Consider the following 26,449-nt stretch of genomic DNA (forward strand, 5'->3'; position numbering starts at 1 on the left):
TAAACTTTATGCAAACTTTTTATAATATACATATGGTCCACAATCTAGATACCTACGTCAAAGTATACAAAGTAGAGAAAGGAAACAATAGACCAATGCCCCTAATGAATACTGATGTAGGAAATTAAATAAAATACTAGGAAATAAGTAAAAGAAACATTTAAAAGATGTATACATTATGACTAGGTTGAGGTTTCTTATGAAACACAGGTTTGGTTCAATATAAGGAAAATTATAAACATAATAGACCACATAAACAAAATAGCCACATGATCATATCAATAGATACTGAAAAGGTTTGACAAAATCCAAATTCATATCTACTAAAACACTAGAAAGCATAGGAATAAATGGTCTTTTTCTCCATATAGTAATATCTATCTAAACTGAACTTCCACCTAGTCATACCTCCCCCATTCCAATGATTTTGAGCCCCAGCTGTCATTATTCAAACTCCATTCTCTGTTCCCTGATACCCATCTCCCTCAACTGAACTATGGCACACCCCGCCATGTCCCACTTTACACCCACCTTTCCCTTCTACTCTTCTTTCTGGAACACATGCTGTTAAGGTACTGAACCTGATTTCACATTCAATCTTTTCCTTCCCCTCTCCTTCCATCTTCTGGTTCTCACTGAGACCTGGCTCCATCCTGATGATACAGTTTGCTTGGCCACCCTTCCCAGCACTGACTGTACTTTCACTCTTTACCTCCTGGTCAAAGAAATCCCTCTACATGCACAAGTGATCGCATTCTAACCCATCTTCTCCAGCAGATTTCTCCCTCTGCCATTCCCGTCTTCTTGATTATCTTGAGTCTCTCTTTGTCCACTGGATGCTTCCCTACTACCTGAAATCATGTCCGAGTCTCCCCCATCCTCAAAAAAAAAAAAAACAAACCTCAAACCAACCCTCACTTGATCTATTCCTTCCTGTTAGCTATCATCCCATATCCTTCTTTTTCTGGCCGACCTCTTTGAAAAGGCCATCTGCAACACTTCTTTTCTCACTTTCAACAGCCTGATTTTTGATGTCATCGTTCAACCAAAATCTTTCTCTTGGAAGTTATCAATGCTCTACTTTAATGACCTTTCTCAACCTTCTTCCTTTGATAAGGGTCTCACTCACGTTCTTCTCCTTGGTACTCTCATCTAAGTTTTTGTCATAGGATTCTATTCTAGTTTTTCTTCTTCCTGTCTGACCATTCCTTCTAAGTGTCCTCTGCTGGATCTTCACCCAGGTCACTCTGACAGCAGGTGTGCCCTGTGCGCTGTCCCGATCTCTCTTTCCTTTTCCCTCTAGACCATTCTGCTTGGCAATCTCATCAGTTCCCTTGGGTTCGGTTATCATTTCTGTGCAGATAATTAAACTCTCAGATCCACTTTTAGCCTCTCTTCCGATCTCCAGTCTCCCGTCTCCAAGTGCCCATCAGACATAGTGGACTGGATGTCCTGTAGACATCTTAAACTCAACAAGTTCAGAACTGAGCTCATTAATTTCCCCCCAAACCTTCCTCTCTCCCGTTATTATTATTTTTGAGACTACCACAATCCTCTCAGCTGCCCAGGCTCAGTCCTAGGTGACATGTCCATCTCATCCCTCACTCTCACTCCCATATCTATCTCCAAGTCCCACTGATGTTTCACAACATCTCTCATAAATGCATCTCTCTCCTCTGACACTGCTGCCACTCAGGTGCAAGCCCTTATCATCACATCTGGACATTCCAATAGCCTTTTGGCTGGTCTTCCTCCCTCAAGTCTCTCAGCACTCTATCTTCTGCTCTGTTGTCAAACTGATCTTCCTAAAATACAGGTCTGACCATATCACCCTCCAAACTCCAGTGGCTCCTCATAACCTCCAGGATCCAAAAATCCTCTTTTTGGAATTCAAAGCCCTTTATACCCCACCACCCTTCAGCTTTCCAGGCTTCCTACGCCTAAGGTGCTCCTTCCACACATGTACTCTGGGAGCCAGAGCTAACAGCCTCCTTGTTGATGCTCATTCCTCAACTCTGTTTTCACTAGCTCTCTACGAAGCCCAGGACTCTCTCCCTCCTCATCTCCATCTCCTAGGTTCCCTGTATTCCTTCAAGTCTCATCTATGATCCTACCCTCTATAAGAAGCATTTCCTGGTTTCCCCTTAATGTTAGTGCCTTCAATTTGTTGATTATCTCCAATTTACTCCAAATATAGCTGCTTTGGACACAGCTGTTTGCATATTGTCTCCCCCATTAGAATATGACCTCCTTGAGAACACAGACTATTTTTTTTGCCTTTCTTTGTTACGCAGTGCTTGGCACATAGTAGGTACTTAATACATGCTTGCAGAATGACTAAAACCAAGAGAAAACATTGTATATAATGAAGAAAAGTTGGAGAGCTTTCCAATGATATCAGGGGTAAAAAGATTTTGTCATTATAACTACTAGTACTTAATATCAGTAATAGATAAAATAAAATTTAAAAAATTAATTTTATTATTACCATGATTACGATTATTATTTAACATAATATTGGAAATACTAGCTTGAGCATAAGACAGGAAAAAAGAAGTCAAAAGAATAAACATAAGCAAAGAAGAAGAAAAAATATCACCAGTAGATGAAAAGGGTCATTGATCTAGAGCACAAATATCTAACACATAGCCTTCAGGCTGCATACAACCCACAGCACTCCTGGGTGTAGCCCAAACCAGATTAAAGTGTAATTGATGAATATTTAACCAAATAAATAAAAAGACAATAAAACGCAGCTAATATTACATTTTAAAAGAAAGTTAGAGTGTGCAGGCCACAGGGATCCTTGCCTACAGATCAGTGGTCCATGTTTCTGAGTTTGATACCACTGATCTAGAGAAACCAGAGCCAACTAAAAATTAATTGAAACTGTTAGCAAAATCGTAAGACTTAAATTAACTTCACCCAAATCACCTGCATTTCTATATATTACCAACAAAATCCAGTACTAAAGCACATAAAAGAACATTCCATTCAAAATAACTACAGAATGTATAAAATACTTGTGTCTCTCTACCAAGATACACATAGAATCTATATACAAAGAACCATGAAACAGAAATATAGATCCAAATAATTTGGTAAATATTAAGTGCTCATGTAGGTTAAGCTAATACAATAAAAATGATAATACTCCCTAAAGTAATTTACTTATGCAAACCAGATAAATTATCAGAGTTTTATTTTTTAGAGTTAGAAAAAATAACAACAAAATTCATATGGAGGAACAAAAGATCAGAAACCTCAAGGAAAATAATAAGAAAGAAGGGGGACTACCAGTGCCAGATCTCAAACTATACTACAAAGCAGTAATTATCAAAATGATTTGGTATTAGTGAAGAAGAGAGGTCAATTAGTGGAACAGATTAGGAAAGCAAATGAACACAGGAGCACAGTGTGGGACAAACCCAAAGTTATTCAGTTACTGGAGTAACTATACTATACTAACAAAAATTTCTGAGAAGACTGAAAAGCAACATGACAAAAATTAGGGTCTCTAACCCTAAAACAACAGCTCACATTATATATCAATATAAGCTCCAAATGGATACAAGTGATATCATAAGTAAGTTAAAAGAGCAAGGAAGAAATTACCTTTCAGATATATGTATAGGGTTAGAGTGTATGCCTAAACACACTACCGAAAGTAACAACATGGACAATTTTAATTATATAAAATTTAAAATAATTTACACAACTAATCTGCTTAAAATTAGAAGTGAAATATGTAAATGGGATAAAATCTTTGGAAAAAAGTGTCTCTCATAAAGAATTTTTTCCCCAGATCTACTGAGGAACCGATTCAAATTCATGAAAATAATTGATAGATGATCAAAAGATATGAACAGGAAGTTTTCAGAGGAAGAACTCCAGCAATATGTACAAATGGTCCAATTCACTAATAATGAAAAGACTGCAAATTAAAATCAACTCTGAAGTTCCACTTCACACCCATTACATTTGAAAAGATTACAAAAAAGGAAAATGAAATTGCTAGAAGGGCTGCAAGAAAAGAGGTACACAAGTATACTGTTGGTGGAGTTGTGAATAGCTCCAGCCATTCTAGAAAGGCAATTCAGCTTCCTCATCTGCAAAATAAGACTGCTGGCTTAGATGATTTCTATGTCTTATTCCAGGTCTAATATTCTATGAATAGAACTTTAAAAATGTTTTAACTTCTTAAAATTAAAAAAAACTTAATTTTAAAATTCAATTTCTTTAAATAAGACACAATGTCATATCATGTGTTTATCTCTTCACAAATAACCGTCCAATCTGATATACTGTTTAGATGATGATGACATGACAAAAACAACACAGGGCCAGTCATAGATCCTTACTAGCGGTCTGTTTCTGTAATAAAATATTGGCCAAATGGGCAAGTTTGATGACATGCAAATCTATGAATGCAGACGATTCATTCTTCAGCCTCCCATGGGAGAAAGAGATGGCAGGCCACAAAACCCTGAGTCAGTCTTGAATTTTCCCATTGCTTTGTCCCCTGCAACCAAGCAGGTGCAAAGTCCTACAAATTCTGTCTCTGCAGTGTCTTTCAATATTTGTCCCTTCCTTTCTATTCCAATTACTATTACCTGAGGTCAGACCGCTTGATCAGACTTTTTCAACAGCCTTGTATCCTGTCTCCAGTTTCTTCCCCTTCAATCTATCCTGTAGACTTCTGAAAGACTAACCTCTGAAGAAGAGCTTGAATCGTTTCATTTCCCTGCTCAAAAACTTTCTGCCGGTCCCTACTGCCTCCACAACAAAATTCAATTTTCTGGCATTTCAAGTTTTTTACAACGGAGGCTAAATCTACCTTTCCAATTTTCTCTCTCACTACTCCCATATTTTCTAGTCAAACTAAACAATAGATTGTTCCCTAAATATGTACTGCTTTCCTACTTGTATTCCTTTGCCTACATACATATACATATACATATACATATACATATACATATACATATACATATACATATACATATACATATACATATACATATACATACCTGTACCGTGTTCCCCTGTTGAAACCTTACCCATCCCATCAAGGCTAACTCAAATGCTATTTTTTCATGCTATCTTTCCAGATTCCTCCAACTAGATGTGATCTCTCCCTCACATGAGGGAGTCATGCCTCTTATGACACAACCCATTCTGTCTCCTATTACAATCATTACTGCATAAGCCTTACCTGTGTTATCCCACATTGGACTGTGGCCTCTTTAAGGGTCAGGATTATGTCTCACTCATATCCCCTACAGTACTCTGCATACAGTATCTCTTGAGTACTTTAAAGATCATTGAGTTCATCACTGTGGCTACTTCCTCTACCAATTCAGATCACTGATCCTGCCTTACCGGGTGATTTCTCCAAGTTGCTATGGCTATAAACTCTTCAACTGGTGGGTGACAGGCAGTCCAGTCATAAGCATACTTTAACCAAGCCAGCCTGGTCCTGGGCTGACTGAAGTGAAGTTCACTGCTAAATAAACTTGTAGATAAAGCCCTTCCACACGGACAGGACTTCTGTCCTGCTGGTTTAGCCTTAAAGAATCCAGGGTATTCTCCATATCATGATAAGGAAGCTGAGGAGTACTTGAATAGGAGCTGGATATAGGAGATACCCAATAAATACTTAATGAATTTGCCTCCATCTTGCATACACTCTGTGAACTGGTTATGTTGCTACCTTTAGGATCTGGGTGTTAGTCCTGGGTAAAACAGTAAAAATCTTTCTGCCCTTAGCCATGCAAGTTTCCTATTCCTTAAGCCCAGACTTTCTCCCTCAGATTAGGGTCCTATCTCTTTGAACAAATTGTAGCAAACTTGGAATTTAAGGCAGCAAGGTGTTATAGTAGATAAAATACAGGGCCTGGAATCAGAAGATCTGAGTTCAAATGCAGCCTCAGATACTTCCTAGCTGCGTGACCTTTTTAAAAATACATTAAGTTACTTAATCTCTGCCTTTAGTTTCCTCAATTGGAAAATGGAAACGATAACAGAACCTACCTACCAGCACTGCTAGAAATAAGATAATATTTGTAAAAGTGCTTCTTACAGTGCCTAGAATGTAGTAGATGCTTAATAAATGTTTGTTCCTCTCATTCCCTTTACCCCTAAGAAAAGCTTAAGTGTCACAGGATGTCATCTGTTCAACCTACTTAAAGTGTTAAGGCAAAACAGTAAAAACACAACAGGCTATTAGAAAAACAATGGAGCCAGGTCCAGTTAATTTCCAAACTCATTCTACCTTTCATGGGCTTTTGTGAACATACGAAGTTGTTGCTAGTGTTGACACAGATTAAGAGCAATATTATGGAGTGGCATCCTTTAAAGGGTAAGCATTTTGAAAGGTTCGTGTATTGGCTTCAGTTTCCTTTGCCTAGCATTAATGACTTCGTACCATTTACAAACCATACCATTGCACACGGTTCAAGATTTCTTTCTGCAGATACAGGGTATTCCAATTAGGATAGTGGTTTTGCCAAAAAGAGAATATGTCTTATGATAAAAGGTATTTGGATATTTTTCTAACTCCTACTCCTTCCAGTCTCCTAAATGAGAACAATCAATAGAATGCTATGATTTCACCTATGTGTTTCATCCTTCCCCCCATTCCCCTGAAAAATGGATCAGCATCATTCCTCTCATTCTTAGACATTTTTTTCCAGACCTGGGGAGGTAAATTACTTAAAATCACCCAGACAATTACTTGAGTGAGCTGGAATATCAGACCCTAGGTCTCCTGATTCTGATTTCCAGGATGGATTTTTGTGTTGGTCTTTACAGTATGGTATTTTTCTGTACTTTTTCTAGCTATTTCTCAAGAGTAACTTGGGATTGAAATTGGAGTACAGTTCCACTCCTGCCAAGGAGGACAGTTAGCTATTTATACATCATACTAAGCAACTCGTTCTCTCCAAACCTAGGAAAGGTTTCCATCAGTAGTTTTAAACAATCTTGGTCTCCAATAGATTTGGACAAGATACTTTTTTCATACAGTAAGTTATAGAATATTATAATTGAAAGGGTTCTTGGAACTAAAATCAGAACTTTAGGTCTCTTAAATTCAAATGCAAAGCCTTTTCCAATATATATTTTTTTAAGTCCTCACATGAAGATAATTATTTTATGCCCACTTTTTGTATCAGGAGGAGATTTTAAGCATGGGACATTCACAAAGGAAGATCCAGCTACTCTCATTATTATGTCTGTTCCTTAACATAAGGTACTATATGTAGTGATTCAGGAAGCAAAAGTTCCTTGTTGACCTTACTTAAAATATTCAATAGCTCCCTGCCCTACCCCCACCCCCTTTAAAATTCTAGCTTCTCTTTTTGGTTCCTTAAATTTTCTTAACAATCATCTCTCTGCTAGTTAATGTCTAAAAAACCTCCTGATATGAGGTAGGGACCAGAGAAATATGTAAAATAATTTCAGTAGAATAGGGTTATAATAGAGTACATTACTACATGGATCTGAATATAGGGTTGATGAATTTACTATCCCATATTTAAAAACACACACTGAATAAGCCTACCAACATGCCTAAATCAATATGATTTAATTTACAAAGCTGATCCTAGAAATGGTTTCTTATGTCAGCTTTAAAGTATATCCTATCCACTGGGTTTTCATTTGTAATGACTGTTATTGTGGTTTCTACCATATTCAGCTGGAGCTTCCCATTAGATATCGTGCCACAAGCCCATAAGTACAAATTCACACTCACATCTCTCATCATTTTCACTGCCTCCCTGGTCCTCCCAAGCTTCCTTGCACACATCGCTAGCCTCCTTTTAATGTAGACCAAGACATTGGTATCTCGTCCTAGAGGGGGAAAGAAGAATGAGAATTTTGAAACCATGAGTGCTCTGCTGAGGAAAGAAAAAAAAATAATACAAAGAGGTCCATTTACCATCCCCATAGAGGAAAAACACAAGTGAAGATTTATTGCTCTCCTTCAGCACTTCTGCTATTGCCAAGAGCCAGAACCCTATTGTGGGTGATCAACAACCTGAGCCCATTAATAGCAGAGGGAATGTACCACAAAGCACTAAGATTTTGAAAGGTCAGATCGTCATGTGCCTGGTGACCTAGACAGTGCTATTAAGTAAAGATGCTGAACATACAAATTAATGTCAGATTAATGATCTAGTTCTTGGTAAATATTTAGTAAAGAAATTCATCTGTTAGATAGTGCCTAAGAATGAATAAACCCATCTTGCACGAAGGCTTGTAAGCCAAGAATTCCCCTCCTCAAGTGTGCATGTTTTTTTCTAAGAATGCAAAGAGGTGAATCTCAGGTTGCATCCTGATGAACAACTTTTTTTCCCTCTCTGACATTAAGTCTGGAGAAGCCACATCTTGAACTTCTGTTTCATATTATTCTTGCCCTAGAATTAGTGACATCATAATCATCTCCAGGTCCCCAAAGCAGTCTATTGTAGATGGCAGCATAACACATTCCAGATATGACAATAGGATATGCAATGCAATACAAAAACCCCCTTGTGTTAGAGAAAGTATTGACAAGCTAAATAGTTACAACAATAGTCATCAATATGACTCTTAGAAAATGCATTACCAACTTTTCATCTTAATCTTTTATTTAATTCTATGTCTTTTTAAATATGCTTTCAGACCAGTGAGAACATGCATGCGCTTAATCCTCTATAAAATTACCATATTTCAGAAAATATGACACACCTGTTGTAGATTAAGTACATGTATAATATGTAGCCATTAAAAGATTTTAAGACCAAAGTCCTAACATTTCAAGTCTTAAACAATGAGAACAAGATGTGTGCTGAAAACTTTCCAAGTACCTACAAATTATTTTAAAGATGTGATTATACTTTTTTGGATAGATTTAAGCAACAGGTTGAAAGGATTGAATTTTGAGTAGAAAAGAAACAAGAGGAAAGACAAAATTTCTTCAGCTGTATTTTAGATTATGTAATTTTACGTATTAATACCCAAATAGTTCATAAAACACTCATTAACTACATATGTTTTCAAAATCCATTGTGTTGTGCCTAATGTTCATGTTTTCCAAATCAGGGCGTAGAAACAGGTGGTGATTAGAGAATTGCTTAAGCATGTTTGCTCATTGTAAATTAAATCTACATGTAATGAGGTATGTGTACATATCCCTGCATATGTGAACTGTGTGCCAAAGATCACTATGGTGCCTGTATAGTGAAAACGAATGCAATGTGGGTTGTCATACAAAAACCAAATCAACACTAAAGCTTAATTTAAACTCCCTTCTAGGAGAAGAAAACACCAAGTTTCATCTCTTCCTCGACAAACTACAGTGGGAGGGAGAACACTGAAAAAAAGGCCCACTCTGTTCTGTAAACGACCTGTGGATGGGCAATGACACCACTTTCTAGAAGGGTAGCTAACTTCAAAATTCAACTAATGAGTACTGAGGATGCCAAAAGTGACCTAATTCTCCAGTTTCTGCCTCATACCTCAGTCCTATAAGCCTAAGATAAATGAACATAGGATTAGAAGACCAGAACATCAGATGATGTAAAGGAGAGCCAAAAAAGGGCATTAATTTGAGACAGTCTTTAAAGACAGCAATATAATATTTCTGTTAAAAAGCAAAAGAAAGGCTATTATAATCAGCAAGCAACATATAAACATTTAGCCTTCTATATTTAAAACAAGCTTTTACTTGTCTTTTAATAAGTGCTTGAACAATCAGTAATAACAATTTTTGGGTGGTTCCATTTAATAATTATACTTTTTATTGACATATGGGTAAGCATTGGTCTCCCTGAGGCTCAGCTACTTCATCTGTAAAATGAGGGAGTTAATCTAGATGAGTTCTAGGATACTTTGAAGCTCTAACATTTTATGATTCCCTGAGTCTTCCAAGGCCAATTTGGCTGCTGAAAACAACTTTAATTTATATTTTGGTACAGGAGACATTTCATAGTGAAGAAATATGTAGGAATGCTTATAGACATGCTTCTACATTATTAATGTTCACTTCCATGACTGTGTCTACAGGCAAAAAAGAAATACTAAACAGAAGAATTAAGCTACAAGTTTATCTAGCTAATGAATAGAATGTTACTAGTCATCTTTCTTTTGAGGCAAGCTTAGATACCAACTCTTCCATGAACCCTTCCCTGATTCACCCCCTTCTCCCCTCTCAGAACGGCTTCATGTCCCCTCTGTGCTGAACCTCTCCTAATCCTTTATTGAATTCTTAACTTGTAATACAGTTACTTCTGGGTGCGTATCATCCCTCTGTGAAAATGTAAGCTCCTAGGGAAGAAATACTATGTCTTTTTTGCCATCTTGTATCCCAAACACTTAGCACAGTGCCCTACATATAGCAGGGAGTTAAGAAAGGTTTGTTGAATCACCCTGAATGGAGGAACTTACCAAAGGAAGAGTTAAAACACACACACGCACGCACACACACACACACACACACCCCAAAAATAAAAAAAAACTAAGAGGAAAAGAGGTCCATAACCACATTTCAAAAACAAATACTTGCTTTAGTCTAAGCAAGCCAAACATTGAAGTGGTTGGGGGGAGGGAGGGAGAGGAATCTCATTGTTTGGTCCGTTATTAGTCAAAGCGTCCACAGAGTTAACCCAGAAGAAGTCTTACTGTGTTGGGCTTCATACTGAGCTCCATGATGCTGGAGCTGCTGGGAACGTCTGTAACAGCCTTCTCCTGCCTTCAGAGCCTGTTTGAAGAGTTTCTCTGCCTCTACAATAGTGGTGGCTTCCTCTTCAGCCAGTAGGATATATGCTGTGGCACACCTGTCAATAACATAAGCAACAAGCAATCATCAACAATAAATCTAAGGAGACACTTAGGGACCACGAGCAGGTGGAATGGCAAGCAGAAATTTTGAATCATGGCAAGAGAGGTCATCTGGCTCATTTTCTACAGTGTTTGTCTCTACAAAGTAATTATTTTTTAAAAATAGAAGAAAGAAAAACCTGCATCTCAGCTTTAAACTCAAATCAAAAAGCGCGGGTCAGCCCAGTACACTAAGGGAAAGGTACTGGTTTTTTGTTTATTTGTCATATATTCTTTTCAACCTTTTTTGAGCGAGAGAAGAATCTAGCCCTACCCCATGAAGTTTTCTCTTTGATGCCTTATCGTGGCATGGCATGGAGATGATCCTGGCTTCTTAAAATCCATGCCATTGTAACATAAACTTTGGAAGATTTGAGTCTATGAACTGGAGAGGGAGGGATAAGGCAGAAGGGAACAAGCATTTATTAAGTGCCTACTATGTGCCAGGCACTGTACGAAACACTTCACAAATGCTATCTCATTTGAAGATGAACATAATTAATTATGGGAATTCTTTGGCCATGACAATCCATTAATCCCTCCCATCTCCCTCAAAAAAAAAAAGGAAAGAAAAAGAAAAATGGGCTTAGTCGTACTTTTCACAGTAACGATGATAGAATGGCAGAAGTGGGGAAGGGGAAAGAAGGGTGTTAAGAATTACACAAGTTTTAGACTGTCTATAAACAGTGTAACTGTAGTTACTCGAAATGAGAGGTTTTTGTCCGCTGACCAATAAAAATAAATCATTATAGAAATGCTAACAAATGTAACATTTTGTTTATTTGTTTTCTATTAGTTTCAACAAGGAACACCCTTGGGATGAGATTCAGTTGAGTCTTACTACAACTGCTTCAAATAAGCTATCAATGCTGAAAAATATAAAAATGCAAAAGATATTAACCTTGATTATCACTGTTTCCTCAAAAAGTTTGAAATAGGATCACAGATTCAGATACGTCCAGGTTCGTAAAGCTAATAAGGGTTTGAGGCAACATGCAAACTCAGGTCTTCCTGGCTGGAAGTCCAACACCCTCTCTACCATATAAAATGCTGCCTCCCTATTCACTACACCACACTGTCACCCAAGGAGTAGTCCCATTTAGGCCAAAAGAGCCTAGAAGCCACTCTAGGCATGGAACAAGAATGTTATCTGCAGCTGTTGTGAGGGTGTGAGGCCAATAACACCAGCACACAGGAGGGCTGCTAGCACAGGTTCTTTGATCCATTTTTCTAAAGGAAAGACGCTTTAAAGGGGCCAGCAATCTTACTTTAATCAAACATAGACATATATCATACACTTAGTTCAGGGGAAAAGTCAGCACCTTGAACTTCAGAGAAAACACAAGCAGAAATTATATAAACAGAGCAAATACAAACAGCAAAGACCAACAGACAGGACTTGCAACTGTCTGACCAAAACTAACACATACATAGTTACCAGAGAGAGAGAGAAACACCAACATGTGGGTTTGTCAAAGCCGAGGGGGCTCTAATGGCTACCCAGAGTCTCATCCGGCTACATCACACAAACACTCTTCCCACGAGTGAGCCCCAAAGCAAAATGCTAACCTCAGAGTATATATACCCTTCTTCAGGGTCAGAGGGCATCACAACCCTTGTGACTCAGGCTCATGTGACTCCAACTCCTGTGACTTAGGCTTCCATGTGACTTAAGCAGCTCACACGGGCCTACTAATGGATGGAAAAGATCTTCTTATTAAGCAGAAATACATTAATAATACAAGGCAGTATAAACACTTGCTCTCTTTGCCAAGCAGAGACAAATGGCAGAGGCAACACTGGTTAAGATGACAAACTCATACGGAAAGGGGTGGTGGAAGATTATGAGCAAAGGAAGCATGGTACAGGGAAAAGAGTGATAGACTTGGAATCGGAGGACTTGAGTTTGAATCTTGTCTGCCATTTACCTTAACACCCTAGAGCAAGTCAATTAGCCTCTCTAAGCCTCAGTTTCCTCATCTGTAAAATGAGTGGAAGGACTAGAGGGCCCTGCAAGGCCCCTTCCAAATCTAAATCTATCTTGTGACCTCACAAAACAAAGAGATGGAGGAAGAGAAAGGAAGAGACAGAGAGAGGGGGAAAAGGAGGAAGGAAAGGAGAGAGGGAGAAAGAAGAGGGAAGAGCATTATGAAGTACTATGTATTCAGTACTCTGCTAAGCTCTGGATACTAATACAAAAGCAAAGGCAGTCCCTCCTGCCCTCAAGTAGTTTATATATTGTAATAGATGAGACAAAATATATAGGGGACTAGTGGCCAGGAGGGATACTTTGTTTTGGCAAGTTACAAGGATGGTGAATGGAGCCCTCTAAAAAGCTTGGGGTGAATCCCAATTGAGTCTCATCAACCCAGGGGCATTCACAGTTGAAACTGAAACAAAAATGGAACGCATGTCAGAGTTTCTGTAATGATTTTCTTGTCATCATCAGTGACAAAGGAATCCTACTGACCTTAAAACATGTCAGACCCTGACGTGCTTTTTTGAGTAAGTTAAAATGGCACAGAAGAGTGGCTGTATCAGTTCACATATACAATAAGGAAATCTGTTCTAGTGATTCCACAATCTTATAAAAAAATCTTGAAAACACACAAATCTTGAAATGTTAACTTGAAAACACTGAGGAATCATTTCACAAAATATTAAGATGACAACAACAACTAACATTTATAAAATGTCTCCCTTCTGTCTCACAACAACCTTACACAGTAGGTACTACTGGCATTATTACAACTATTTTAAGATACTTTAGACAGGTTGTGACATGGAATTTGAACTCTCATCTTCCTGACTAGAAGTCCAACATTTCATCCACTCTACTCCACTCCCCTTCTGTATCCATAATATCAAGAAGATTAAAGCTGAAAATGAGTTAAAACCAGCAAGGAACAGTAAGGATGAGAAAAACAATATTACTTAGGTATTTTAGAGGAAAGAAGAACAAAAAAGGGAAATAACTGCCATTTGGGCTACACAGAATATACATAATGGATGATAAAGAGAAGGTAGATTTACTTATGGTCCAATGAAAAGAGCATTTTCTTTGGAGCCAGAAAGCATAGATTTAAATCCTGAAATTGAATTCACTTATACAACTTCTATGGGCAAATCATTTAATTTCTCTGACGCTCAGTTTCTCACAGTTCAGATTCCTTTCCAGCTACAGTACCGTCAACTGTCATTTCCCAGAGTTAAGACTCAAATCCTTTTAATAATGTTCCCCCACTTAATCTTAGTAAGAAATAATTAATTAACTAATTCTCAATAGGAAGTATGGTGGTAAAACAGATACTTCTTTAATTATGTCAAGAGACTTTGGGAAAATAAAATGTAACAGAGAAATAATGAGTAATATTAGATACTGTTTATCCTGGGTCAGATGATACAATTTACCTTTCTATCTTATCCATTTTCTTGTTTATCAGCATCTTGGTAAGGCCACAGGAGAGAAAATAAATACTAAATAAAACCCAAATTTACTGATTAATTTTGTTTCTGATAAATGGCCCTTCTAATTGGCAGTGGGGGGATAACAGTTGAATCAGTCACTTATAGGAGGGTTGGGGCTAGCTTCTTGTTTTCCAAGACTCTGCTTTGAGAATGGACCCTGTCAAGACAGCCAATTTACCCATCCTTTGAAATCGAAGTCATATGTCACCTACTCTGCAAAACCGTTTCTTGATCACTGTTGGACCTCACGTTGCACTTTACACTTCTTATTTACTTATGTGGGGGACAGAGGAGCCTTTGTGGCATAACGTAGTATAATGGATTTGGCTTCAGATTTGGACTCAGAAGACTAACACCAATACTGGTAATACTACAACAAGCCAATCACTTAGCTTCAGGCTTAACATCAGTAAAATGGAGAAATCTCATTTGTCTATCTCCAAACCATAAAACGCTACATTAAATATTGGCTATTATTATTCTTTATAGTTATTTGTCTACGTGTCATACCCTGCTTCAGGCTGTAAGCCCTATAAATGTAGACTGGGACTATGTCTGATCTAAGTTGAGTATCTCCCCCTATTCATAGCGCCCACAGTTGATACTTAATAAATATTTGCTGAATTTTATACGAATCCCCCTCACCGCATGCAGTACTAGATTTAAACTTTCCCAAGCCTATATGAGGATTTCTCAATTTTTTTTAAGACCTTGCCTGTAAATTTACAAAGGAGACCACACAACCTCCCTTAGCACCTGGTTCCAACGTGTTTAACAGCACTGTCAGGGCAGCATTTGTTTTTGTATATCTTTGAAATATATATATATATATCTCTGTGTGTGTGTGTGTGTGTGTGTGTGTGTATGTATATATATATATATTTCATTATTTATATCTGTGGTATGCTTCTCCCATTAGCAGGGATAATGTCTAAAAAATATGATAGCACCAAAGAGAATTGTGAATCCCTTACAATTTCTTCTATTTAAAATGCAAGTGATTATACTAATTTTGTATTTGCATGGCATCATGAATTTCAATTAGGTCTGAAAATCTACTATATCATCTCTGTGTGTTTGTGATAAAAAATTTTTATTAAAAATTCATTTCTCTACATATAAATATCTAGTTCAAATTCACAATCTATTACAATCTGATATCAATGTTAACTCTGCATTCCAGCCAAGGATGGAATTTTCAACATGGAGATTAAGAAAAGACAAAGTATTCTTCTCACTTACTCATTTAACTCTAAGGCTTCATGTGCTGCAGAAATTCTTGCTTGGGGGTTCCTTTCTCTCCAGGCTTTCTGCATGACTATTAAATTAAAAAAGACAAAAACACGTCAATCATAGAAGCATCAGAAGAAATCAAGTATACTGTGACATCTAATTAACTGCTTGAATTAGGAAATACTTTACATACCAAGAGAATCATCCAGTCTCCCTAAAGTTACACAATCAATTGAATTTGCTATTCTCTTTTATACTCAGATTGCATTAAGCCTTTGTTCACAGATGTGTTTAAAGAATTTATATTTGAAGATTCAAGAAAATAAAGAAAAGAAGTTTCTAATAGGTCCCTGGTCACTGAATTTAAAAGTCAGAATAAAAACACACTTATTCTTCTACGTCCTCAGAAGACTGAAGTATTGATATCTTCCCTTCCAATTTTGTCAATAGCATCATTTATATTTGCCATTTCTCTATTGAAAATGCTTGCTGCAAGCCCCTGGACATTACAGTGCCATGCTATACCATTTTTTCAGTTGACATGCAGGCAGAGAACTTAAAATTTTTGTTGTATGCGTGCATAGATGTGTGTGTACACACACACACACACACACACACACACGCGCGCGCGCGCACACACACACACACACGCACGCACACACACACACACACACACACGCACACAGCATGTCCTGTTGGACAAAAGGAGTCAAAAGTTTCCCTTAAAATTGTTTCTTTTGCAAAACAAAGCACACACAGTTACCTATTATAGCCATTACCATACAGGCCTAGTGGACTGCTCAGTGAAGCACGACTGATGATGAATCAACTAAAAAGGATGGAACTCTTATCATTTACATTCACCAGTCCTTAAGTTCTAACCAAAGTGTTTTCATTCAATCACTCAAGAGGCAGATTCCGAATCTTAAGAGTAGCTTGCTTTAACACAATAGCTGCATTTGAAAAAAAAAAACAAAACCTGAATGCAATCCTCATTTTTGTACATCAAGACACATTTAAAGGCATTCAGGAAGGTCCCTACTCTTGGTCATTATTCACAGAGGATGCCATTCTCATCTATATGCCATCACAGGCCTTCACCTCTTCTCACCGAGATTCTAGTAATGGCCTCCCAACTGGTCTTGCTGCTCCTTACTCCATCCTCCACACTGTGGCCAAAGTGATTTTCTTTAAACACACATCTGATCAGGTTACTCCCCTACTCAATAAAAATTCCAATACCTCCTAAATTACCACTGGGATAAAACATAAATTCCTGTGTTTAGCATTAAAAATGTTTCACAACCACCTGGCCTTAGACTATGTTTCCAGCCTCAATGGACATGACCTCCCCTCCTACAATCTGCTATCCAGCCAAACTGGCCTTCTCTCCCTCTGCTCCTCACATGATTTGCTCCATCTCCCATCTCCAGGCCAGGAATGCACTTCCTCTTACCTCTAACTCATAGAATCCCTCTCTTCCTTCAAGTAGCAGTTCAGGCATAACCTTTCACATGAATGAAGCCTTTGCTGATTCTCCTCAATTGCTAAAGCCCTCCCCTCCTAACTTCCCTAGCACATACAGCTAATTTGTATTTATTTTTAGCTATTCTCTTTAAATTCATTCTGTACATACTTACATATGTATTTGTGGTCTCCCCCATTAGAATGTAAGCTCTTTACAAGTACAGGTTGCTTCATTCTTTATCTCTGTATCTCCAGGGCCTATCCGAGTCTTGACACATAAGTAGGTACCTAAGAAGTGCTTGCTGATTGCTTGTTAAAGCTTTCTATAAAACCAACAACAAAAGGACAAAATTTGAATTTTGTCCCCCAATTTATAACTCTTTATGTGTATAAACCTTTGATTATAAGATTTTCCCCAAATGGGGTTTCATCTATCATTTTTTCCCTCATAACTTCTATGCAGAATGTATCTGAAACACATTTCTTACTTGCATCTGCAGGCCGCAAATGATCTGTGTCACATGTAAAGAATGTCTGATGGTCCTGTGCTGAAAGATTCATGTCATAATAAGTCAAAGGCTCTCGTCCTGTTACCCATGTATACCTATAAAGGAAGATATAGCAGTCAGATACTTCTGAGGGAGAAACAAAAAGATCTATATGCCATTTATCTACATAGGTGTAAGAATACCAACCTCACCTATACATTAAAACATTTTTATAAATAAGTACCAAAAGTATATGGCTCACAATTTGTTTTAATCATAACTTCATCCCTTCCAGAGTTGTGTACTGGTAGAAACAATTAAAATAATAATTTTTTCTATAGTTCTGGCCTGAATTATGACTTGCCACAGACAAGGTGCTAAAGAAAGTAGTTTTTTTTTAACCAACTAATGATAATGAATAGGAATATTTTTCAAAAGCCATGGAAATGCTCCAATTTGCCCAATTACTTTACTAAATTAAATTCGAATATATCTCCTGTAATTCCTCTTTATTAATATGTGCCAGAGAAGCTTCAAAACATTTTGATTCAGTGATACATCTGTAGCATAAAGCATTAGAGAAATGGTGGGCCCATATAAATTACAGTTCCTATTAAGACATCTAAATTCCTGTCTGTGTTAAAAATGTTTACAGAACAGTCGGCAATGTTTCATGCTAACAGAAGGAGAGTTGTCGTGATATGTTGATTTTTCTCCTGTGTTCCATTTTTAGGGAGAGAGAATCTGCCATCGTAGGACTCAGGCTTAAATCGAGCTTGGTCACCTATGTGACCTTGGGCCAGTTATTTAACTTTTCTGGGCCTTGGTTTTCTCACATTCAAGATGAGGAGGCTATTCTAGATGACCTCTAAGATTCCTTCCAGCTGTAGAGCTACAGTCTTCCCGTAACACAAGCTACATCACAAGTCACCATGGCTGAGTTCCCTCAACAAAGAACTGGGTCCCCAGCAAGGCACGCCAAGGATTCCTGCGGAATGGGGCCAGGGAGCCCTATTAGTTCTAGAGGAAAACTAGAAAGCTTTACTTCATCAAACTTTTAAAATACTTACCGATTATATTCGGCTCCTCTAAATAGATTTAATGGATTTCGCCAAACCTTGCACTCTATAGCAAAGAAAAATATAAAATAATTAATAGAATCAAGGAAAAGAACAATTCATTAATTCAGCAAACCTTATTTGTCCACATCATAACATAATTTTATTTACAGACCAAACATGAAGACGGTTTTACTTATGGGGAAAAAAAACAACACGAGACAAGCTATCGGGAGACCTGGGTTCTGGCCAAATGCGTAACGTTGTGTCACTTAATGTCTTTGTGCCTCACCTTACTTATTTGTAAAACAAGGAAGTTGTGCCAGATCACCTCGAAGGTCCACCCTAAATAGTCCTTTAGTTCTGGCTCTATCCCTGACTAGCCATGTGACCCTGGGCAAATCATTAAACTCAGTCTCATGGCCTTCAAACAGAAATAATACATGTGTTCTCTATCTCATAAAGCTATCATAAAGAAAATATTTTGTAAAGTTTGAAGCCCCTTTGTAAGCTGCTATTCTCTGAGCTTGATATAGAAGAGATTCTGATTTCCTTTTCAGCACCAAGAAAATTCCACGATGAATTCTAACTGTGAAACATAATGCAAGTAGAATTGAAAAAGAGCTTTTTTAATAGCCTTAGATTTTTTCTTAAAATTTTAATATCTTTTCGTATTAGAGATGTTTATTGCCTACGTGACCACGAGCAAATCCTTTAACCTCTGAACCTCAGTTTTCTTATCTGTAAAGTAGGGATAACAATGTTTGTTAGACACTGCTGTGATTCAAAGAAGATAATAAGGTACTGCTCTGTAAATTTTAAAAAGCCTACAGAAAAATGCCAGTTACTATTATTATTGTAGAGATTGGAGGGCAGGAAGAAATAAGATTTAATACACTATTTCAGTGATTGCACAGGCATGTAAGGAGATGAATTAATATCAAAACGAGCCAAGGAGAATAAGAACATTAAGCTACGGCCAGTTATGGCTATTAACTTTGTGAATAGAAAATTAATCATTCTTTATTAAGACACCGTAATGCAGGTAACTTTATTGGTCAGAGACAGAAAGGGTCAGGTTCGATTGGTTTTAGCTTCTCAGCTTTTAAAGTACAAAAATCAAAATGATATTGTTTATGAAAACAAAATCAATTACAAAACCAGAGTAGACGCTGACCTAGCATGAGTTCAGACAATTCCAGGAATGAGAAGGGAAGCTCAATGACAGAAGGAAGTTTAAGACAACAGAATTTAAATGGTTTGCCAACTTTAAAGGCGCACAAGTGGCTCATCTTCAAATCAAAATATAAAACCACAGAATTTTCAAGCCAGAGGCACCTGGGAGATCATCTAATACAGACCCATTATTTTACTGACGAGGATGCTGAAGCCCAAAGAGACCTAGGGATTGCCCAGATTTTACAAGGCACTTTCAGTGGGGAGGAAGTAGTATGTGGGGAGATCTGAAAATGCTTCTTTCAGAGGACTTTGTCCCTCTTCTTCCTCACTCCCTGTGAGTCTGTATTTGTAAGGCATTTACCACTCCTGATTGTTTATATCCTAGACAAACTGTTTAACCTTTCTGAACCTTAGTTCCCTCATCTGTAAAATGGAAATAATGGTAATTATATAGCCTAACTCACAAGGGTGTTTCAAGGAAAGTACTTTATAAGACTTAAAGCTCATTGTTATCACTACTAACACTTAATCATTATTATTAATTTTTCATACATAGATTTTCAGCTATGGCTTCCCTGGGTGAGTGAAAGTGCTCCAGCTTAGAGAAGAACCCATCAAAGAAAAGCACAGCTGATCAGACCAGTAAAGATACATGAAAAGAACAAGCAGTGTAACTACATGGGTAGCAAAGCAGTGAATAACTGACCAAAATACTGTGAGGGAAAAGTAGTGAGCAGGCCATACCAGCAGAGGTCAGTGTGTGCCAGACTTATGGGAATCTGTTCCGGAAGGGCACCAATATGAAAAGATTTTTCATCCCAAATGCCCAAGTCATATTGGGGAACTGTACTAGGTCACTGAAAATACTATAAGATATTACAGAGCTTCAGTATATTGTGATCTACCAGGTGGAAAATTTATGACGCCTGTTGATTTTTAACAAAAATTTCCTCTGATCTATGACCCACCTATAGCAAGTTACAGTTGGTTTTCGCAAATCTAATGGAATGTCTATGAAGAGGTTTTCTCTTTCACGACAGGTGATCAAACAAAGAGAAGATCAACACCCTCATAAATTAAATCTTTATTTTTGTGTCATGAACATTTGGAGCATAGATTATAAAATTTATTATACTTAAGGCTACCAACACATTCTACAAGGTTTATATTTGATAACAAGCCAACAAGTATCTATTAAGAGCCTTCTATCAGTCACCATACTAAGTCCTGAGAATACAAAGCAAAGCAAAAGATAGTCCTTGCACCAGGGAGGGAAAACGACCTGCCAACAACTATGTGCGAGCAAGATATATACAGGGCAAACCGGAGATAATCTGAAGGAGAAGAGACCAGTGAAGGTAAGAAGGACCAGGAAAGGATCCTTGCAGAAGGTAGTACTTGAAGGGACTTGAAGGAAGCCAGAAAGCAGAGATGAAATGGGAAAGAATTTTAGGCATGAGGGAATAGCCAGTGAAAATACAGAATTAGGAAACAGAATGTTTTGTGTAAAGAACAGCCAGGAGTCCATTATCACTGGCATACATGGAGGGGAGGAAGGTGGGAGAACACTGGCAAGACAGAAGGGGCAAGGTTATGATGAGCTTTAGGAGCCAAACAGAGAATTTTGCATTTGATCCTGGAGGAAATAGGGAGCCACTGGAGTTGGGAAGAGGGGGAAGATAGATAAGATTAAATCAGTGATGTGGGAATATTACTTCAATAAATGAGTGGAGAGAGAACTGGAGGGGGAAACGTGACGCAGGGTGACAAAGCAGAAAGGTATTGCAACAGTCCAGGTATGAGGTGATGACGGGCTTGTCCCAGGGTGGCTGTGGTATCAGAGGAGGGAAGAAAGCACACACATGTGACACAAACTGGCTATGGACAGAGGTGAGAATGGGGCAATGAGGATATTAGTAAAAAGCTGTGGATTTGGAATCCGGTAAGATCTGTCCAAATCTGACTTCCAACACTTATATGTAGGACTATATGAGACTTAGTTTTCTAATCTGTAAAGCCAGGATGATAATTCTGGTACCCACTTAGCAAAACTGTTCTGAAGCTCAAATTAGATAATGAACTAAAGTATTTTGCAGACCTTAATGACCCATGTAAAAATTTCAGCTATTATTGTTGTTACAGTGTTACATTACTGAACTTTTTCGGAACCGTTGATAATAAACTATGTGTTTCAAAGTTCAGTAAGAAATTAAGAAATTTCCCCCACAGGGCACTATGATAACAATGTGGATGAGAATAGTTATTAAAACCTTAAACTGCACTAAGATTTGGAGGCACCCTGGAGAAAACCCTTTAAACTTTACAAAGCTAACGTATAGACATTATCTCATTCAATTCTCAAAACAGCCCTCTGACATAATTACTAGATGGTTCAGTTCATTACCAGGAAGTAGACCCACTGTTATGTTGGTAAATTATAAAATAAACTTCCCTAAACATTTTACATTCCATTATATATCTAAAATAAATTCAGTTGCTTAACACATAAGTAACTCCAAAGAATTTTAGTGTAGTGTAGTATGGAACAGTATAGCATATAGGTCAGTGTGGTACAAGGTGAAAATCTCTGTTCTGTGAGTCAGTGGTGCCAGGTTCAAATCCCAGCTCTGCCAGTACTACCTATGTGATCTTGAGCAAATTACTTAAACACTCAAGGTCTCAGTTTTCTCATCTGTTAAATGAGAGGGCTGGATTAGAAGACCTCTAAGTCCTCCTCTGGATTCATGATCTCAGTGGCATGAAGTTAATGTAAGATAACAGAGATGTATCCCAAGTCAGTCTTCAATTGTGTAGTGTTGCTATATGACCAGCAGGGGGTGTAACAAACATCATTATGAACAAGTGTGACTTGATTTTGTACCTGAAAACTACACCTTTAAAAATATGATTCACTGACGGTATTGTACAATCGTTTCTGTTTTAAAAGCTGTTCTACATATGCATGTGATATATACATATGTGTGTATACGTACATGTGCCATCTTTACCATTTAATTTTTACGTATATCTGAATATATTAATGAAGAATACTTCCTAGCATACTTTATATCGTGCAAAATACACAGATATGTACACATATACAGACACACAGGTATGTATACACACACACACATACACAAACATGTTCAAAGCCTAGAACTTTTATGTTCTAGATAACAAATGTTCTAAATGTAAGAAGTATCCCTAGGAAACACCTTCATTAATATATCTTTATAGCTGAAAGTTCAGATATACATAAAAATTAAATGGCAAAGGATGGCATATATAGTATTTTCAAGAACAAGCAGCTACAGAAAGCATGTAGATATAATTTAAATGTGCAGGATCTAGGATAACACAATTTCCTTCAATACAAGAAGAAATTTAAACTGCTTAGATTTTCTCTTTGATAAAAAGCAAGCAAAAGATCTCTTAGCTTCAATGTAATTTTATCTTAAAATCGAGTTGAGAAGTGGTCATTTGGAAGAAAAACATTTTGTGGCATTATTACACAGTCTTCTTAAATTCGGTCACAATTCTGTTGATTTCTTCTTTGCTGCTCTCCTTAATTCAATCCTGTGAGAGACCGTCTTTGGACAGAAGGGCCCTGAGCAACATACCCCATAAATATCAGGCTGCCTGATGTTTCAGTGATGTGGACGAAGGATGTTACTGCCAAATTCATTAGATCATGAAGTCTGAAGGCAAGAGCTTAAACTCGGGTCTCTGGAGAGGCAAAGCTTTTCCACATGATGCCCAGCTTCTTATCTCGCTTGTTCTATACTTTAATCAGATTTAAGCGTATTTTAACTCCAAGTAGAATTTTCCATCCTCTCTGAAGATCAGCTAGTACCCTTTGACTGCCATGAAAAAGCTGCCTGGGATTCTAACAAGGGTGCATTAATGTCATTACTTTTTGTTTCCTTAAGTCTCTGGAATGACGTACACTTATCTCTAAGGCTTCCATCTCTATCCATCCATGGTCAATGCCACAAGAGCTGACAAGATCGTTTGCTCCACTCCAGTTCTCTCAAATGATATCCAAACAGAATGTGTAATATAAAGCATTACACCTAATCCTTTAGGTCTACAGAAAATTATCTGTCCTTTGGAATGTTTACATGTTGTCTAAGAAAATAAGACAGTACAATGGCAAGGACCTTCAATTAGATGAAAAACAATATTCCCTAATCTACTTTTTCAACCTTGTTTTTCTACCATTTCCCTATCTGCTCCAGCCACTGCCCCCCAAGTACAACAACCACTTTCCCACCTCCACTCAAGTCATAATCATATGTGAAATTATGAGATGGTGATGACCCTGAGATTGCAAAAGCACAAGCTATGTAGACCAAGCTAGAAATGATTCAAGCACAGCCCTCCATGATCAAAACCTAGCATGCAAATGTTATGAATGTCAAATGTTTCAAAGATATAAACTGGGCAGGAAGAATCATATTTTAAAAAATGAAAGCCACTGTAGTCTAATGAAAAGAACTCTGGGCTTGAATTCAGAAGCATTGACTTCTAGTTCTGATTTTTGCCATATGTTGCCTGTGTGGCCTTGGGCAAGTCACTTAACCACTTCTTTATCTGAAAAATAGAGCACTTGAATAAATGATCTCTAATATCCTAGTCTTGTATCCCATCAGAGCTAAATCTATGACATTATGAACTTTAAGATCCTTTCTAGCTCTAAATATATGTATCTATCTTTCCTAACTGGATTTTAATCTCATTGATTTATAGGATTCTATCCAATTTTATATTTCCTTACATGCCCCACAGAAGACAGTGTTTTGTAGATGGAAAGCATTCAATAAATATTTCTTGAGGAGGAGCCCTCAAAACATTCTACAGGGATTATATGAATTGAATGATTACCAAGGTCATGGACTAGATCATTAGAAGAGTACCTAGATCTCTTGATACTCAGTCTTAACATTAATCCTTCTACAGAACAGTTTATATTCAGAAGTCTTGGTTTAATGTATCCTAAGGTGCCTACTGAATGAATAACTCTGACTCGTAGGTTTGAGACAGACAGAACTGAGGAAGATGACATTAAATATCAGCCTGAGAGGCAGCTAGGTTGTGCAGTGGATAGAGCACAGGCCCTGGAGTCATCAGGAGGACCTGAGTTCAAATCTGACCTCAGACACTTGACACTTACTAGCCGTGTGACACTGGGCCTGTCACTTAACCCCAACTGCCTCACCCTCCCCTCCTCCTCCAAAAAAAAAATTCAGCCTGATAGGGAAGTCAATGAGATTATATATGGCATACCTACACCTGGCTGGATTGGAGAACTCAAAGCATGGTTAGGATGCATCCAATACCACCTCTTGCAGGAGGTCTTTGCTGATTCCCCATTCCCCACTCTACCATCCAAATCCCAGCAGCTAGTGCTTCCCCACCTCCCAAAATTACCTTGTATTGATTTTGTCTAAATAAGGTATCCACTTTTCAATGCTATGTTGTTGCCTTGCCAAGAGACTGCTTCATTTTTGTCTCTGTAACTCTACTGCCTACCACTGTGCTCAAAACAAGAGTAGCTATTTATATTTAATACATGCTTTTCTACTGACTGTCTGCCGCTACAGCAGAGAAGAGCTGTAAGAAGAACTGGAATTTCCCTGTATACCAAATACCCTGTATAGCAAAGATTTCTCAAGGAGAGAATTTGTCAACCATGAAAACCAAGAAATTCTAGGAAGAGGTAGTTAAACACATAGAAGCAGCTGTGGTTATAGAGATTCAAGTTCCTTGGTTTCTAAAATCTGTATTGCAAAATTTAGAATAAATCTTAGTCTCCTTTTCCCAGTGGCTTTAAAAGAACTTTATCAGAATGAGGCAGGGCTTCTCCCACAGTTACATCTTCCAAGGAGCAGAAATGTGCTCATGCTGATGATGACATTATCATGAACAACAGCAACAGCTGCAGGAAACAGCTTGATTTCTAGATATAATTTTTTCTAAGAAGCCCCCAAATTCTTTCATGTAAGCTACCTCCTTTCACCTTAAAAAATGCCTAACATAATTTAGGGAAGCGCACGTGATATTCCTTTTTCACTTAAGGAGAAATATACAAACAGTGATTTTTTCCTAAGTCTTCCCATGAATTAATGGAGGTATGAATTCAGATCTTTGCATTTTTGGTTCAGAGGTCTACAAAGAGGTCAACAAAGTAAACAATAGTTTATATGCTACCTGTAAATACCAAATATTCAATGTTTCCTTCTTTGGATTTTGCCTTTCTTATGCTGTTATAATAGGGAGTGCTGGACTAGGCTTGAGGAAAACCTGAATTTGATTCCTGCCTCAGCCACATATTACTTACATAAACCTGAGCAAACAGCTTCACCTCCATCTGCCTCAGTTTCCTTATCTGCAAAATGGGAATCATAATAGCACCTACCTCTTAGAGTGGGTTGTAAGGATCAAATGAGATACTATCTATAGAGTGCTTTACAAACCCTGAAGAGCTATATAAATGCTAGCTATTCTCAGAATATTCACGTACTGGCCTGGTCATGCAAGTCACTTAAATATCCCAGAGACAGCTGCCTCATTTCTAAAATGCAAAGAATAATACCTGTACTGCCTTATAATGTTTGTACCTGCCTTGCAGGGCTGTTGTGAGGAAAGCAGCTTGTAAACTTGTAAAGAATCCTATTAAATGCCAACTATTATGAT

General features: G+C 37.7%; 1 protein-coding gene across 6 annotated transcripts in view; it reads right to left on the reverse strand.

Annotated features, from left to right (window-relative positions):
• The window catches only part of ST7 (suppression of tumorigenicity 7), a 291,352-nt gene that overhangs the window by 92,526 nt on the left and 172,377 nt on the right, over positions 1-26,449 (reverse strand). For all 6 annotated transcript variants that reach the window (XM_036759845.1, XM_036759844.1, XM_036759849.1 and 3 more), the window contains 5 exons: positions 18,587-18,641; positions 17,517-17,632; positions 15,571-15,646; positions 10,663-10,817; positions 7,754-7,851 (listed from right to left, as the gene is read on the reverse strand). In XM_036759845.1, the coding sequence (XP_036615740.1) occupies positions 7,754-7,851; positions 10,663-10,817; positions 15,571-15,646; positions 17,517-17,632; positions 18,587-18,641 (500 nt within the window). The remainder of the gene's footprint in view (positions 1-7,753; positions 7,852-10,662; positions 10,818-15,570; positions 15,647-17,516; positions 17,633-18,586; positions 18,642-26,449) is intronic.

This window comes from Trichosurus vulpecula, chromosome 5 (assembly GCF_011100635.1).
Source record: "Trichosurus vulpecula isolate mTriVul1 chromosome 5, mTriVul1.pri, whole genome shotgun sequence".
NCBI classification, from domain to species: domain Eukaryota; kingdom Metazoa; phylum Chordata; class Mammalia; order Diprotodontia; family Phalangeridae; genus Trichosurus; species Trichosurus vulpecula.